This window comes from Uranotaenia lowii, chromosome 1 (genome assembly GCF_029784155.1).
Source record: "Uranotaenia lowii strain MFRU-FL chromosome 1, ASM2978415v1, whole genome shotgun sequence".
Taxonomy (NCBI): Eukaryota; Metazoa; Arthropoda; class Insecta; order Diptera; family Culicidae; genus Uranotaenia; species Uranotaenia lowii.
Window position 1 is genome coordinate 93,665,540 of NC_073691.1, and position 16,086 is coordinate 93,681,625.

The 16,086-nt window shown below is 32.5% G+C and overlaps 1 protein-coding gene across 7 annotated transcripts in view; it reads right to left on the reverse strand.

Moving 5' to 3' along the window:
• LOC129740301 (TOX high mobility group box family member 3-like) overlaps positions 1 to 16,086 on the reverse strand; it is a 326,492-nt gene that overhangs the window by 134,850 nt on the left and 175,556 nt on the right. For all 7 annotated transcript variants that reach the window (XM_055731940.1, XM_055731937.1, XM_055731938.1 and 4 more), the window contains one exon: positions 8,587 to 8,667. In XM_055731940.1, coding sequence (XP_055587915.1) covers positions 8,587 to 8,667 — 81 coding nt within the window. The remainder of the gene's footprint in view (positions 1 to 8,586; positions 8,668 to 16,086) is intronic.

A 16,086-nucleotide genomic window follows, 5' to 3' on the forward strand; every position in this document is an offset into this window, starting at 1 on the left:
TCGAGAACGAGGTCAGCATTCCATCGTCTAGTAGGCGTCGAAAGCAGGTATCCTTCTCGATTATCAGAACAAGCTCTGCTTCCACCTTCAACTCTTCGAGTCCATTGATATCGGCAGGAATCAGTGTTCCCAGCGTGTGACAGCAATCGGTTGCCCGGTGCTGGCCCCTGGCCCGGAAGCTCAGAGGACCGGCGATCAACCCCTTGGAGGAGGCAAATACGTTCAACTCCCAGGAGTAGGCCTTCAGCAGAGAGCACACATGCCTCAGGCCATAATCGACGCGACGTTGGTTGTGCACCAGTTCCGGATCACGGTAGTACAACTCACGTTTCGTGCAACTTGATCCGGTCTTGAGGAGTTTGTATATTTCGGTTAGAAGGAAAATTATGAGCAGGAAGCTGCGTCGCTGCGTAAGATTATCATAGCTAATCGGTAGAAGAGACTTCGAAACAAAATTTTCCCCAGCATTTTTGAGCGTCAATCTGTTAGAAAAAGAGGTTGGTGAGAAAAGGAGTCTAATATCTTAAATCTTAATTTAAAACCAGATGAAATTTGAATTTGAAATCTGAATTTGAATCTGACTTCTGAGATCTGAATCTCAAATCTGGAAGCTGGAATCTGTATCTTAATCATAAATTTGAATCTAAAATCTGAGTCTGAAAGCTGAACCTGGATTCAAAAACTGATATCTTGGGGCTAATTCTGCGAGGCGAGTGACGTGAAGTGGTTTGGTTTTTTAGAGTCACCTTATTCTAGCAGGCGAATGTCCTTTAGTAGACTTGAATGAACATTCTTGAACTCTTAAAGGCGAATGGCGTGACTCAAGTCGGTGGCAAGTGACATTTGGAGTCGCAACCTGTTTCGCAGGTATCTTGGAAGACAAGGCCGTGCGAACGGGGGGGGGGTTTTAGGGGTTTAACCCCACCATGAAGATTTTTTCAAAGTAAAATTTTTTCAGCGGAGTATCGGAAAATTACTTGATCTTAAAAGGTGTTTAACAATAAGTCGAAACAAGCAACTCATAAATTTGGCTCGCCTCCGGCGGAATTTTCTCTTAAATCACCCTAGACTTGGGACATGTCATTTTACGACACTAAATGACGTTCACGAATTGAAACTAATTTCTAATTGTAAATTTCGATTTGCAATTCAATTACCCTTTTGCAGAGTTTGAAACGAACCGTTTTAACTTAAAAATTAATTCATCGAATAAAAACTTACTTTAAACACAGACAAGCTGGACACCATGTAACAGGCGTCCACATAATTAGCAAAACAAATCAAAAATCAAGTATCCTCTACTTTTTTACCAAAAATTTTGATTAAAAAATCGTTTATGTCATTACAAATGTTATGCTGACATGAAATATTCTCTAAGAAACAAATTTTAGTCTCAATTAAAAAAAATCTTTTTCTTCTCAATTCTCAAAATAACATTTGAAATGGTTTTGATAAATTACACAAGGCCACACAATTTACATTTTTCCGAACTGCAATGCATTTGAAAATTTGAATAATTTGGCTTACCTGAATCTATATAAACATTTCTTTCTATCTTCTTTTCTTATTGAAATAACTTTTGAAAATAGGTTGAAATTATTTAAGAAAGCTCTGCACTTTTTTGACAAAACTTTGAAACAAAAACATAACATTTTAAAATAAAAGTTGTGATTGATACAGGGCTTCAAGTAGTTTTGAGTTCTGAGGGAAAAATTATAGAAGTTTTCTTGTTGTTTTATTTTCCTCATTTAACGAATGTTTAAAGAAGTTTTAAACCAAATTCAATTTAAGATATTTTTAAAGTTGAAATGTACTCGTTTTACGAGTATCAATTTCAAAATTTTAAAAAACTGTTGAATTTTACTTTCATAAGATTATGCATCATCATCATCAACAGATTATTTCTTAAATGTATTGAATGAAAATAATATTCAGATTTCTCTTATATGTAGGTTTGATAACTAATCAGCCATCAACGATTGATTTAACTACAAACTGACACATTTTAAAACTAAAGATCACCAAAACTAAATTTGATAGTCCAAATTCCCAAAAGATTCGAGTTCAGGACGCTAAAATTTACCAAATCAATCATGCAAACCAAAATTCTTCTCCATTGAGTAATCAATAAAATTCTATAAATTATTTTTTTTAAGGTGAGACGTGTTTATTGAAAAAAAAAAACTTTCTAAATGATAAAAAACTTATGTTTTCAAGCTTCATATTTTGATATAATCTTCAAATAAATTTACCAAATTTAATAGAACATTTTTTCGATTTCTAAATAATTTTACCGAATTTTGAATGTCAAGCTATTTAAATTTCTAGATACATTTTTGATAAGTTTGTCTATGTGTTTCAATTCTGAATTTTTGGTGTTCTAAAAACATAAACTTTGATTTTATCCTTTAAAAAATCTCATTTCTAATCGGGATTATTTTTTTTCAAATTCAAAACACTTTAACGGGATTTGGCAATCAACCCTTCAGTAGAAAATAAAGAAAAGAAATGTGAATTAAAATGAATAATAAATAATTATTGTTACCATTTTCCTTGCAATTATTCCTGGGTCATATTTTACCTCATCTGACATTTATTTGAGAATTAAATTATTTTTCTAAATATTTGTTTAGGGAATATTTATTTCAAATTTTAAAACTTGACTGCTTAGAAATTATTTTCAAGCAAATTTCTAGTACAGAACGTGAAACATCTTTTTGGAAAATTTATCAATGTTTTTTTTTATTATTGAGTTTGAGTGATAACAATGTGTAAGAAAATGATGTTAGCAATTAATTTCCCTATTTATTGTGTATTTTTGGTATTGTTATTATTTCCAGCTAAATTTGAATTTTGAAAACCCCACCCATGAACGAGTCCTTCGCACGGGCCTGTTGGAAGAAATGAACTTTTGAAGTGAAATAAAATTAAAAGTTTTATATTCCAAAGGAAAATTTAGTAATTATTAAACATATTTGGAAATAATCTCTTGAATGCGATGTTTTAAAAACGCCCATTAAGCTATCGAAAGCGTTTGTTGATCGGTTTTAGAACCAAAAGATAATTTTCCTAATATGATTTGGCTAGTGATGTTTCTTGAATGTGATGTTTCGAATTGATTTTTTTAATTGACTTTGTTCTTCTTCCTCGGATTTAAACCATCCTGCTGAGAAAGCTAAATAAATTAATTTGGTCACTAACACAAAACTTCCGGGGCTGACTTGAAGGAATGAAATAAAAAAAAAAACAACTAATTCAGAACTGCAAGAAACCAAAGAGCGCAACAAAGAGGATAACATTTAATATGAAGTCACAAATAAAACTTAAATTCATTCAAAATTACCCATTTTGAGGTCTACAACTTCTGTTTTTATACAACAAAATTGAAATGACAAAAATAACAAAAATGACAAAAATGATAAAAAAATGACAAAAATGAGCAAAATGACATAAATAACAAAAATAACCAAATTGACAAAAATGAAAAAAATTAAAAATAAAATAAAAATTACTAAACAAATTGACAAAATTGACAAAACATGTTCCAGAAAATGATGAACTTGACAAAATTAACAATATTGACAAAATTAACCGAATTGAAACAAATTAGGCAATCGCCAAAATTGACAAAAATGCCAAAATGGCATTGTCAAATTTGCCATTTTGACATTTTTGTCAATTTAGGCAATTTCATAAATTATCAAATTATCATTATCAAAAATTATCATTTTCTCGAAAATGAAAAAAAATGACAAAAATTACAAAAATGATAAAATCAAAATAAAAAATACGCAAATGAATAAAAATATTGACAAAATAGTGAAACTAGAAAAAAATTCCAAATTGATTTTGGCCAAATAAACAAAATTTTCAGAATTGAAAATAAACTTTACAAAATTTACTATATTTACAAAATTTAATGAAATTACCAAATAGACAAAATTGGCAAAAGTGTCAAAATTGACAATATTGAAAAAAAAAATTAACAATACAGACCCCGTTCGTTTTTGGCAACATGCCCGAACATTTTGTGTTGCCAAAATCGAATGTTGCCAAAATCGAACAGTTTTTTATCTGGAATTTTTTTCTGTTATTTTTACAAAATAACTATTTTTATTATCGTTAACGTTATTTTGAGTCTATTTCCAACCATTTTCAGAATTTTGTATGTTTTTTTTTCTCATGTTTTTGATGCATTTTGCACTATTTTTGTTTTGTTTAAAATCTTTGTTTTTTTTTGGCATTTTTGCTGTTTTTGTCATTCTTCATCATTTTTAAGTTGGTTTTGTCATTTTTCGGCATTTGTTTGTATTTGTTTTTGATTTTTTTTTTTTTTTATTTTTCATCTTTTTGTAATTTTTGAGTACTTTATAAATTTTTTAAAAAACTTTTGTTTTTTTGTTGTATTTTATCACCATTTCTGAACGTAAAAACGTATTTTTGGTGTTTGTCTAAATTATCTTGGTCCTGTTATAGAGAAAACTAGAAAGTAATGTCGCTTCTAAAAACCGTTCGATTTTGGCACATGTGCCAAAATCGGATGTTGCCAAAATCGAATGTTGCCAAAATCGAATGTTGCCAAAAACGAACGGGGTCTGTATTGACAAAATTGGCAAAATTGTCAAGATCGACAAAATTGACAAAATTTACAAAATCAAAAAAATTGCAAAAATCACAAAAATAAGAAAATTGATAAAAATGACAAAATTTCTAAATTGATAAAATAGACTAAATTGATAAAATTTATAAAATTGGCAAAATTGAAAAAATTGACAAAATCAACAAAACTAACCAAATTTACTAAATTGAAAAAATTAACCAAATTAACAAAATTTAAAAAAATTACAAATTGAAAAAAAAACTTGACAAAATGACTTAATTGAGAAAAAGTTGACAAAAACTATAAAAATCACAGAAATAACAAAATGACAAACATATTGAGAAAATTGATGAAACTAACCAAATTATTCAAATTAATTTAGGCCAAATTTACAAACTTTACAAAATACAAAATCGACAAGATAGACAAAAATGACAGAATTGACAAAATTGACATCATTATAAAAATCACAAAAATAACAATATTGACAAAAATGACAATATGAAAAAAAATACAAAGATTACGAAACATATTTACATAATATTGCAAATTGATGAAACTAACAAAATTATCCAAATTGATTTTGGCCAAATTGACAAACTTTACAGAATTGAAAAAAATTAAAAAAAAACTTAACAAAATTGACTATGTTTGAAAAACAAATAAAATTACAAAATAGACCACTTGATAAACTTGACAAATTGGTAAAATTATCAAAATTGACATAATTGACAAAAATGCCAAAATCAACAAAATTGACTAAATTGACAAAAATGCCAAAAATACAAAATTAAAAAAAAAAACCCAAATAGACAAGATTGTAAAAATTGAAAAGGTTGACAAAATTGACAAAACTGGCAAAATTGACAAACTCGACAAATGATAAAAATCACAGGTATGACAAAATTAAAAAAAAAAACAAAAATGACAAAACATATTGACAAAATTGATGAAACTGACAAAATTGTCCAAATTAACCGTTTTGGTCAGATTGGCAAAATTTACAAAATTGAAAAAACTCACTTTATTTACAAAATTGAAAAAGGTCAAATAGGCAAGATTATCATAATTGACAGACAAAATTAACTAATTTGAAAATTGACAAAATTGAGAAAATAAACAAAATTGACAAAATTGATAAAATAGACAAAATTGAAAAAAATGCCAAAATGACAAAAAATGACAAACACATCAAAAATGATAAAAAAGACAAAAATTTCAAAAATGACGAAATTCAAAGCGTAGTTTATCTCTGTAATCCGCAAATGAATACAACGGTAAAAGTCAATGGGGATACAAAAGAAGGTGATGGAAATATTGTATAAATCTAATAATAAGTAAACAAGTAAAAAATTATGATTTTTTGGTTTTAGAGGGTGTAAATTTTATAGCTGAAGTTAAACACAAACACAAAAAATTTCTTAAAAAGCATAGTTTGCAACACGTTTGAAATTTCCAATAAAGTTTACAAATGTTTGCATAAACTTTGTCTGATCTACATCACCTTTATATGTACGCACGTTGGATAAAAGTCATTTTCGAATGAACTACCGAGAAATGTCAATGCATACACGGGAAATAAAAAAAAAAGTAAATTTTACCGAGATAGCAAAGTAAACGTCATGGAAGCCGAAAAGGTAACTTCTATCTTTTCGATGTGAAACTCACCTCACAGTGAGGTAAAGTTTACCTGAATCGAGCTGGGAAAAAAAGGTAAAATTCTCCGAGAAAAAGGTGAATCCATCGTTACTTCGTAACGAGGTGAAGTTCGCGTAAATTGAGATGAAAAAAAAGGACAATTCACCTCGTAAAACAGGTAAATCCAATAAAGCTGAAACTTACCTCGTGGCGAGGTGAGGGCGGGTGGAAAAAATAACCTCGCTTCTCGGTTAATTTATCATTTTTTTATTTTCCGTATGCGATTTACAAAAATGTAAATCCCTAATTTAAACATGGAAAATGAGATAATCAGGATACTTTCTTATGCTTTACCTAGTTAGAAGAAAAAGAATGCAACGTAATGGAAATAAACTTTCGCTTGCTTGCACAATGCTTCATTGCAAGAAATTGAAGATCACACTACCTTCTTTGAATGCTCCTCACATTTTTGACAGTTCGTACGGTGAACCCCATGAAACTGGTTCATTTCCTCTGGAACGTCAAAGTGAACATTCGCCTCTGAAGTGATGAACTAGTCACCTAGAGTGAGGTGACTGTCAGAATACCTCGACAGTAGTTCCGTGACAACGACTAATGTGACTCCGAGTCACTTTACTCGCCTCGCAGAATAAGGCCCCTTATGTCCTAAATCTGAATCTAAAATATAAATCTGAACTCTTTGTGTAAGGTCTGGATCAGAAATAAGAGATCTGAACCTGAAGAAGGAATTGAAGAGATCAGATTTTTTTTAGGATTTTCATAACACAAGAAGCTCACATATCATTCTCCATGAAGCAATCCTTCCACTGGGCGCTGGGCTCGATCTGCAGCACAAGTTTCCGGTTTTGTTGTTCCAGCTTTTCAAGACGCTCAAAAGTGGCCGCAATTGAATCGATTAGTTGCTGCTGACGGGTGGAAATGTTTGTCGTCGCTTCCAGCGAAATCGATGCATCCAACTGCTGCAGCTTCGGAATTATGCGTGCTTTATGACGCACCGGGAAGCAGAATTCTGCGAGCGAACGGACAGGGTTTGAGGCACTGGGACCAAATAGTTCCGGAAGAGATAATATTGGAAAGTTTCCAAAGTCAGACTGTGGAGCAGGATTTTGACTGGTAGAAGGATTCGGTTGGGTCGGAAATCTCCAGATCGGTTGAGACATTTGGCTTCCACTTGCAATTGGGACATCTTTTTCATGGTTGTTTGAAATTGGTTCGCTTGGTTTTAGTTGATTTTTTAGAACTTGACTCGGATTTATTTCAGACGATTCTTTAGAATCTTCGAAGAACGGTTTATCAGACTCTTCAAATATCTCCGCAATTTGTGTGCTTGGTCCAGGATGTGATTGAACAGAATTACCATTTCCTATTTCAGGTTGAACTTCCACAGTCTTATGGTGTTGACTAGCATCATTTGGATTAGCTTCCTGAATACTGAAGATTTGAGTTGTTCGTAGAGTATATTGGGTCTCAATCTCTACCTCAAAGTAAGTTCTATCAGGATCTGTTCGATCATCTATGGCTTGATCCTCTTCACAAGGGTCTTTTTCAACTTTCGTTACGATGTTGGAAACATGTTGGATTTTCTGTTTTAATTCCTTGTGAAATTTCTTCTTGGTCTTCGATTCAGTTTTCAAATGAAATTTGTCAAAATTAACAGATTCACTTTTTTGACAGCTCCTTTGAGATTTTCTTACCGATACCATTGTTTCGGTTGACAAAACGGCTCCCTGGCGTTTCTTCTTTTTCTTTTCGGTTTCTATTGTTTTACATAAAGTATCATCTTTTCGTAAATTATCCCAAAAATCTTGGCTTAATACTCTGACCGAATTGAACAGATCTTCACTACACTTCGAATCGTATCCTGCGGCATTCGTTTCGGAGAATCCAGAATCATGGGAACACAGAAACTCAGCGGCGGATCCCGAAGATCCGACAGACATTCGGTCCTCACTTTCATATTCAGAATCGAAAAAATCTGAATCGCCCCGGCAGAAAACTCGCGAAGGCTCGTCATCTTCATCTTCACCGGGGGAATCGAAAAAATACTCTCCACGTTTTCCGGATTCTATTTCTCCATGAGCTGAAGGACCAAGCAAAGAGGTCGAAGATGACGATCGACTAGAATCGAAACTGAACGATCCTGAGTCGACGACGTCGTTCCTCGCTGGACTGCTATTGCTTCCGACTGGAGTGGAACAACTTTTCACCGAGCGGTCGAAAAACGACTCTTCTGAACTTGACGACTGTTGGTTTGAAGGGTGACATGTTTTTGAAAATTTCTTGTTCCGATTTTGAAATACACATTTGTGAAATGGAATTAAACTTACGTTCATGTTCTGGTAGTGATGACCATGTTGACCGTTGTAGTGTGGTACTGACAGCGATACGTCTAGATTAGACTCGTTGCGCTGAAATGAAAAAGAAATAAATAAACGGTTAGTTTATTGTTTGAAACATATCCCAAGAAAAAATGGCTGAATAGATTCATTTTATAAAAGCAAAAAGAGGCAACATTCAAAACGGCGGTAGTCCAAAATTGCATTCAAGTGAAATGAGGACAATACAAACATTACATACAAACTCTGATTGAGATATATTTAATCTTGATATAATGCTACCAAGGGTTGATATAATTTAGTTATGTTTGCATGGTATTTTTGTTATGTTTTTAAAAATGTTTTTCTTGTTTCACTTGAATGTAGTGGTCATGCATCATTTTGCTTGAGAGCTCGAGTCTTTATGCCAGTAGTGCTTTTCCAATCATGTCATCATTGGTACAATACACTTTTCAGCGCATTTTCGGCACAGAGATTTGCCAAAAAGGCTTTGATTTTTGCAACCTCTTCTATGGGTGTAGCTAATCTGTAGAATCCACTTTTTTAACCTTAACTTTTATACACATGTAGATACTGATAGCTTTACAAATTTGAAATTTTTAATCTAAACATAATTTCACACATTTCCATTAAAGACTGTACGGCACGACAAAACGAGTTACGACAGAAAAGTTTGAAAGGTTAGAAGAGAGACTAGTCAAAATCATTGTGCATTTTTACACGCATGTTTTTGACCGCCATTTTATATGCTCCGGTTAACTGCCAGAGCGTCACTAGCAGAGTCGCAATTTGTTTTTCGCAAGTAAGTTTATACTAAAGCTTTCCATAGCCGGATTTCACGCCAAATCGACACAAAATTGGCACGACTCTCTCCGAATTGAATGAAATTTTGTGGGCATGAAGATCTTACCTAGTAAAGCAACTTGGCATACTTAGTTTTCTCAAAAATTATCTAGACTAGCATTTGAAAAGGCCCAAGCTTTTCAGGCAAAAATTTTACAAACATTTTTAGCTTGAAAATTACAACACAAATGTGGTTCATGAGAGAGTGTGGAGAAAAAAATGGATTTTTTTTCTTAATCCGACGCTGAAAAAAATGCTTTTCAAAAATTAAATACAATTCCCGAAATTTGCCATTTCAGAATTTGATGAAACTATTTCTTTAACCTTTTCTTTTGACCTTTATGAAACGTTTGACTCAGTCTCAATAAAAATGACCAGATGCTTCTAGTTCATTTCCAATAATAACATAAATAATTATAATAACAAAATTCTATGCATGCAATTACTTTTTCTTTGTTGCCTTATCAAATAAATAAAAAAAATAGAGTCATCTTCAGAATTAGAATACCTTTTAGCAGCAATTTGATGTTTATTTATTTATTTATAGGTACAAACAAATGAAACTTTTGTGTACCGGCAATCGTTTTGGCATTTTTGAAGAATCTCTCAAGGTCCTCTGACTTTTGAGTGTTTTGCCTTTTAGATACGGTACATAAATTCAATTTCTTCTTATTTTTTCTCTTAAATATGCACAAGTTGCAATGTATGAACGACTTGTATGTCTTATTATTAATCGGCGTAGAAAAAAAATTGCGTTATATTCTGAGATGGCCTTTTTTAAAAAAAATGGAGTTTTAGTTTTAAAAATGCATTTTTCTCTGTGTAGCATTTTGAAACATTTTTGGTCAATATTTTTTTCCAAAACATAAATCATTTTTCTAAAACTCTCCCGTTGACCACATTTATGTAGGATTTGTAATTTAAGAGCTAAAAATTTTCATAAAAACTTCATAAAGACTTGACTTCTATTTATCTCATATATGTCACATGTGCTTCTTCAGTATTGAGCGTTCAACGGAATGAAAAATGAATACAAAACATAGTAGATTATTCATCAATGCTAACTAAAGTTTAGATAACTGGAAAAAAAATCTGTGGTTTGACCAGTATAAATCTGTAATCTTTATTGAGTAGCCATTCCAGAACCTTTCTGTATCCAGGCGGACTGAATCCGTGTATTGGGTTTCTTAATTAAAAGCTCAAAACCGGGTACAATCCAGGCAAATCCTTGCTATTTTCCAAAAAAAGCAAGAAAAATGCTGAAAAATAAACCCACGAAAAAAACATTTTAAATACAAACGTACATCAGCGGCGTTCAAATCTCAACTCACAAACGAGACAAGATGAAAATTTGGAATTTCGTGCAAATTGTGAATAATCCTGGGAAAAAACCGGGACTTTTTCTTAGATATCATCTCCCATCTTTTTCTTTGAAAATCTGGGCAAACCCCGGGTAACCCGGACGATATATAATGTTGATGAGGTATCAATATTCAGATACATTACAATGACCGATTTCAATTACAATAAATGTGATAGGATTGAGGTGGTTTATCCAATATTATGTTGTTACGCGACAAAGTTGAAAATATTTTTCGAAAGGGTTGATTAATACTAATAAGATTTTAAAAATTTCAACTGATCACTGTTCATAGAGGGCAAACAGTGATTGCGAGTGCCTCAAATATAAAATTTGATTAGGGTTACGTTTTTTGATGACAAAACATTCTTTGCATTTACGGTAAATGATAAATTAATGCTTCTAAAAAATAATATTTTGCCATTTGGTCCAATCCCCACGTTCCTACAGCAAATGCATTGTAAAATTCTCTTCTGAACCTATGAAAATCCGTGTGCCAGGTCACAAGACTCAAATATCGCTTAAGCACGATTTTCTAAATATTTTATTCAAAAATTTATATGATATTAGCATAGTGACCTAAAGAGCCGCAGCTTTACATCAAAAGAGCCGCAGGTTGCCGACCTATGGTCTAGGAGGTTAGACATTGAATTTCTTCGCGGTTTATTGACTTTTTCCCATCGTGCAGTGGTTGAAACAAAAACAAAACCCCGTACTTTTTAACCATTCATCTTTAAAGTTGTTTAAGCCACAGTAGAAAAAAAATTGAGGCCCTGAGAGCCAAAGGGGTATAAGTGACAAAATGGTCGATTTTGAGTTATTGATGCCAAACGATTCTCCATGTGTCAAACTATATTTGATAAATTTTTCGAATTTTAATATGTTTATTTACATACTATTATATAGGAGAGAAAAATAAAAATTCTCGTAAAATATATGGAAAATGACCAAACACAACAATTTAAAATTGTGTTTTCTCGAAATAGGGCCTCAATTGGGAAATGCAAAGTTCTATGATACAAAATAAAGATTTTGAGAAAAAGCCGTTTTTTGGGTTTTTAGATTTTTTTTCAAAATTTATTTATACTCAGATTTACCCAAGTTTTCTTATCGAAACTTACAAAACTTATTTAAAAGTTAAGTTTAAGTAACAAGTCAATTTAAAAAAAAATAATCACAAATTTATAATTTTTTTTTGTTTGTTATTATATTTTGTCCATTACTATACGAACAAAATATTGTAAAAAACTCATAATGTGTTAATGAAGTCACCTTTGTTGATAAAAATTTGAACTGATTTAAACGGAAAATTGCGCTTTAATCAAGTAGTTAAAACTTTCTAAAGTTTTTGTGTATGATTATCCATCGTCAAAAACAGTTATTTCCGGAAATATATAACATTCAAGTTGATAAATTATTGAGGCAATGTTTTTCAACATACCTTTAAGGGTATTATTGGCGAAAAATTGGCCTCAGCCATAACCTCAAATTTTTAGTTGTTGGCGGCCTTACCAGTGATGCTAGGTGCGTAACTAAAATCAGTATTACGAGGCGTCTTTAAATGGATGAAGATAAGCCATCTTCTGCTAATGAATTTTCAAGGTGAATTCAAACATCTGAAATATATTTTCATGTACTGCTTGGTAAATTAAAAAAGAGTTGTTTCTAACTTACAAAACACTTAGATATCCACACGAAACCTTTCAGAGATTCTATACAAGCGAACATTTCCAAATTGGTTGCTTCTTCTACGGTTGAATATGGCGAATCCACCAGAAGGTTATTAAAAAGACGAAAAAAAAACACGCAAACCATCTTCGCGGAGGCTATCGCGTATATCACCCATATATGACATCGGCGGAAAACTGCCAGCGGCGTAAGCGAAATTAAACCGAAAATCACAAAATAAATGAGAAAAGTTTTTTAATTTTTAATTCTATTCTTGGCTTCGTGTTTTTACTTTCCCGGTGCGCCCCGCTTCCTGATTATTGTTGTGGATGTTCCACTGGTCTTGTTTTCTGCTGCTGCCACGTGGATTCTGTGCTGCTGCTGCTACTGAGCCTGTCGAGATCTCCAAAAAACCTCCTTTTTCCCACCCATCATCATTCTGTTTTGAAATTCGGCGACTTTCATCAGTATAGGTACATACCTACAAGAAATTTCGACAAGATACGACGACGACGACGACGAAGACCATCCTAATTTATAATATTCGAAACTTTTAACCACGCGCTTTTCCACCACCGGTTGCAATTTGGGTGTTGTGTGTGATGATGGTTTTCGGTCGAATCACTCTCGGTCGTACAATTTAACTTTCCTGCTTGTTTTTTTTTGTGTGTATGCTTTTGTGAGTGTAGTGTGGGTTTGTGATCCAATTTACTTATAATTTGGCGCAATTGTTTCTTCCAGCTTCCTTCCACGCCATCCCCCTAGATATTCCATCTTTAAACTGTTTATCATAATTTTTGCATAAATCCGATAATGCCTAATTTTTAATTACCTTTTTCTTCGAGCTGGTTCTGTGAGAATTCGGCAAGGGCTCACTGTTGTAGGCAGCTTATTAACAGATGGCACAAGTGCACAAACCGCGATGCCTGCCCGAAATCAGGTTTATTACCATCTTTAGTTGATATAACGTAATAATAAGCACGGGCGGTGAAACTGGAGTTTAGTTTAATTTTTCGCCATTTTCATAGGACCGTGAAAAAAAACCCGGACGAGGTGAAATTTGCGAAGAATTGCTTTTGTTTGTTTTGGAAGTACGTAATCGTTCTGGTGGGAATAAAACATAGCCAACATTTGAGATGACGAGTTCGAAAATGAACCTTTACTACTCAGCAAAAAAAAACAACAAATTTGAACTGTGTTTTAAACAAATATAAAATTTTATTGACAAAACTAGCTGATCCCATACGAACTCCGTTTCGTTTTCAACTTAGAATATGTTATGAACAGTTTCAATGAATGCCAATTGCCAAGCATTTTCCAGATGCATTTCTAAACGCATTGTTAAGCAATTATTCCAAAATGTTGAACACGTAATATTGACGATCACGTGTTCTGTATGGTACTAAATTTGAAATCAGGATCAATTGACCGTGAGAAAAACCCACAGATATGAATTTTCGTCTCGATGCGATACAGACTCTAGTAATTATTGCAAATACAAATTTAACAGTTAAATTAGAAGACCCCCTTTTTCTCGATTGAGACAAATATTGAAATCAAAAATCAATTGACTGTCCCAACCCCCGTGTACAAATTTCGACTCGATCATTGCATAAAAACAAAATTCGCAAAAAAAGGAATAGTTAATATGGACGTCGACTTTTGGCCGACCCTTTACCCAAAATTGGATAAATGGAATCAATTGTTCGGTCTTAATCATTCCTATGTGTAAATTTTGATCTCAATCCGATGTATAATAACGCCAATATCACGAAAATATTGAAAATTTATTATGGACGACCCCTTTTGCCGGCCCTTAAACTTAATTTGATACCTTAAATCGATTGCACGCCATTCAAAACTCTCGTGTTTCAATTTTCATCTGAATCCGATGTATAACAACGTCAATATCGCATAAAAGGGAATAGTTAATATGGACGACCCCTTTGGATGACCCCTTACACAAAATTGATTTGCATGTCTCTAAAATTATCCGAGCCCAAATTTTTATCTCAATCCGATGCATAACAACGTAAATATCATGTCACAAAAATATTGAAAATTTTATATGGACGCCCCCTTTTGCCGACCTCTGACCCTAAATTCAATACCTGAAATCAATTGCTCATCTGGATGAGTCTATAGAGGACAAACATACAAACATACAGAAATTGGTTTTTAAAAATAAAATAATAATAATATATATAAAATATAATATATATAAAAGATTACAGCTTTTTTTACATACTTTTAATTTAATTCACATGAATATTGCTTTTGAAAAACCAATTCAATGCACTAAATACTTCAAAAAAAGTAACTTCTGTTCTCGGTATACGAAACTTTATCTATAGGTATGTTATTTTTAAATTTTTAGGTAATAGTTAGCAGTATTGCAAAACATTTCACACTCAAAAATTCAATTATTAATAATGAAACCCAAGACCCAAAAACTTTGACCAACAAACTTAACTGATACTTGCTGCAAAAATTTGTATGAAGATTTTTGACACTTAAAAATTAACATGCTTTCACTCTTTAATTTCTTAAATATGCCTCCAGTATGAAAGCAAGTTCACTGGTGTTGGGGAAAAGTGGTAGAAATTTTGACTCACCATACTTCACCATACAAAAACATTTTCAAGATCTTCAATTCAATTCAGCCTTCATTTTTTTTTAACAACACGTGTTCTATTTTCGCATGCTGTGATGCAAAAATAGCTCGATTTCTATCACATACGGCTGAAATAGAAACAGTGCTGTAAAAAAATACAACGTCCAAAGATCTTGAAAACATTTTTACATGGTGAAATTTTCAAAATGTGCTAAAAGTGTCAAAATTTCTACCACTTTTTCCAACACGAGTGAACTTGCTCTTATAGCTCAGAATTGCAGAATTTTAACATCAAACATCAACCATATACTGTTAATGAGAAGTAGGCTGAGCCTGAATAGAAGCAAACGCGAATTTTTGACATCAAACTTTTTGAAGCTGCAAATGGTGTAATTTTTCTTCTTATTGATGGAGAATTTAAGCTACGAGAGTTAAAAAATTACCCATCAAGGCAAGACACAGTTAAATCAAGTTGTTCTAACATCAATATTTAAACTAGCAGCGTCAACATCATCAAAAATTAGGTACTGCTATTTCCAGCAGTCCAACGGCGATCGAAATTTGAGAAAATCAGCAGACTCCACCAAAAGATAAGTATTGCATATTTTAATTGTTGGAACTGGTCAGGCAGAATTTGATTTATTCAGTGCCACTCAATGCTCCGAAAGTTTGAAGAAAAATTAAATGAAGACCTTTTTCTCCGAATGCGTAGAGCAATAACATTTCTCCTGAGAAAAACAAATCGGTAAAATGTTGAATTTATCAAATAATGTTGAAATGCAGAAATAATTCTGATTGTTCAAGAAAGATATCCATGAGAACATAAAAAAACAATTTTCAGTGAAAAAAGTTGCTTTGTTATTCGTTTAAAAATTGCTTCAATAATTTTTTTCATCATATGAAAAAGTTCATCGACTTTTATTTTTGGGCACCGCCGGCACGTGCGCCATCTATAATGCTTACTATGAACCAACCTTTTTCCAAATCAAGGCTATTAGGGGCCGTC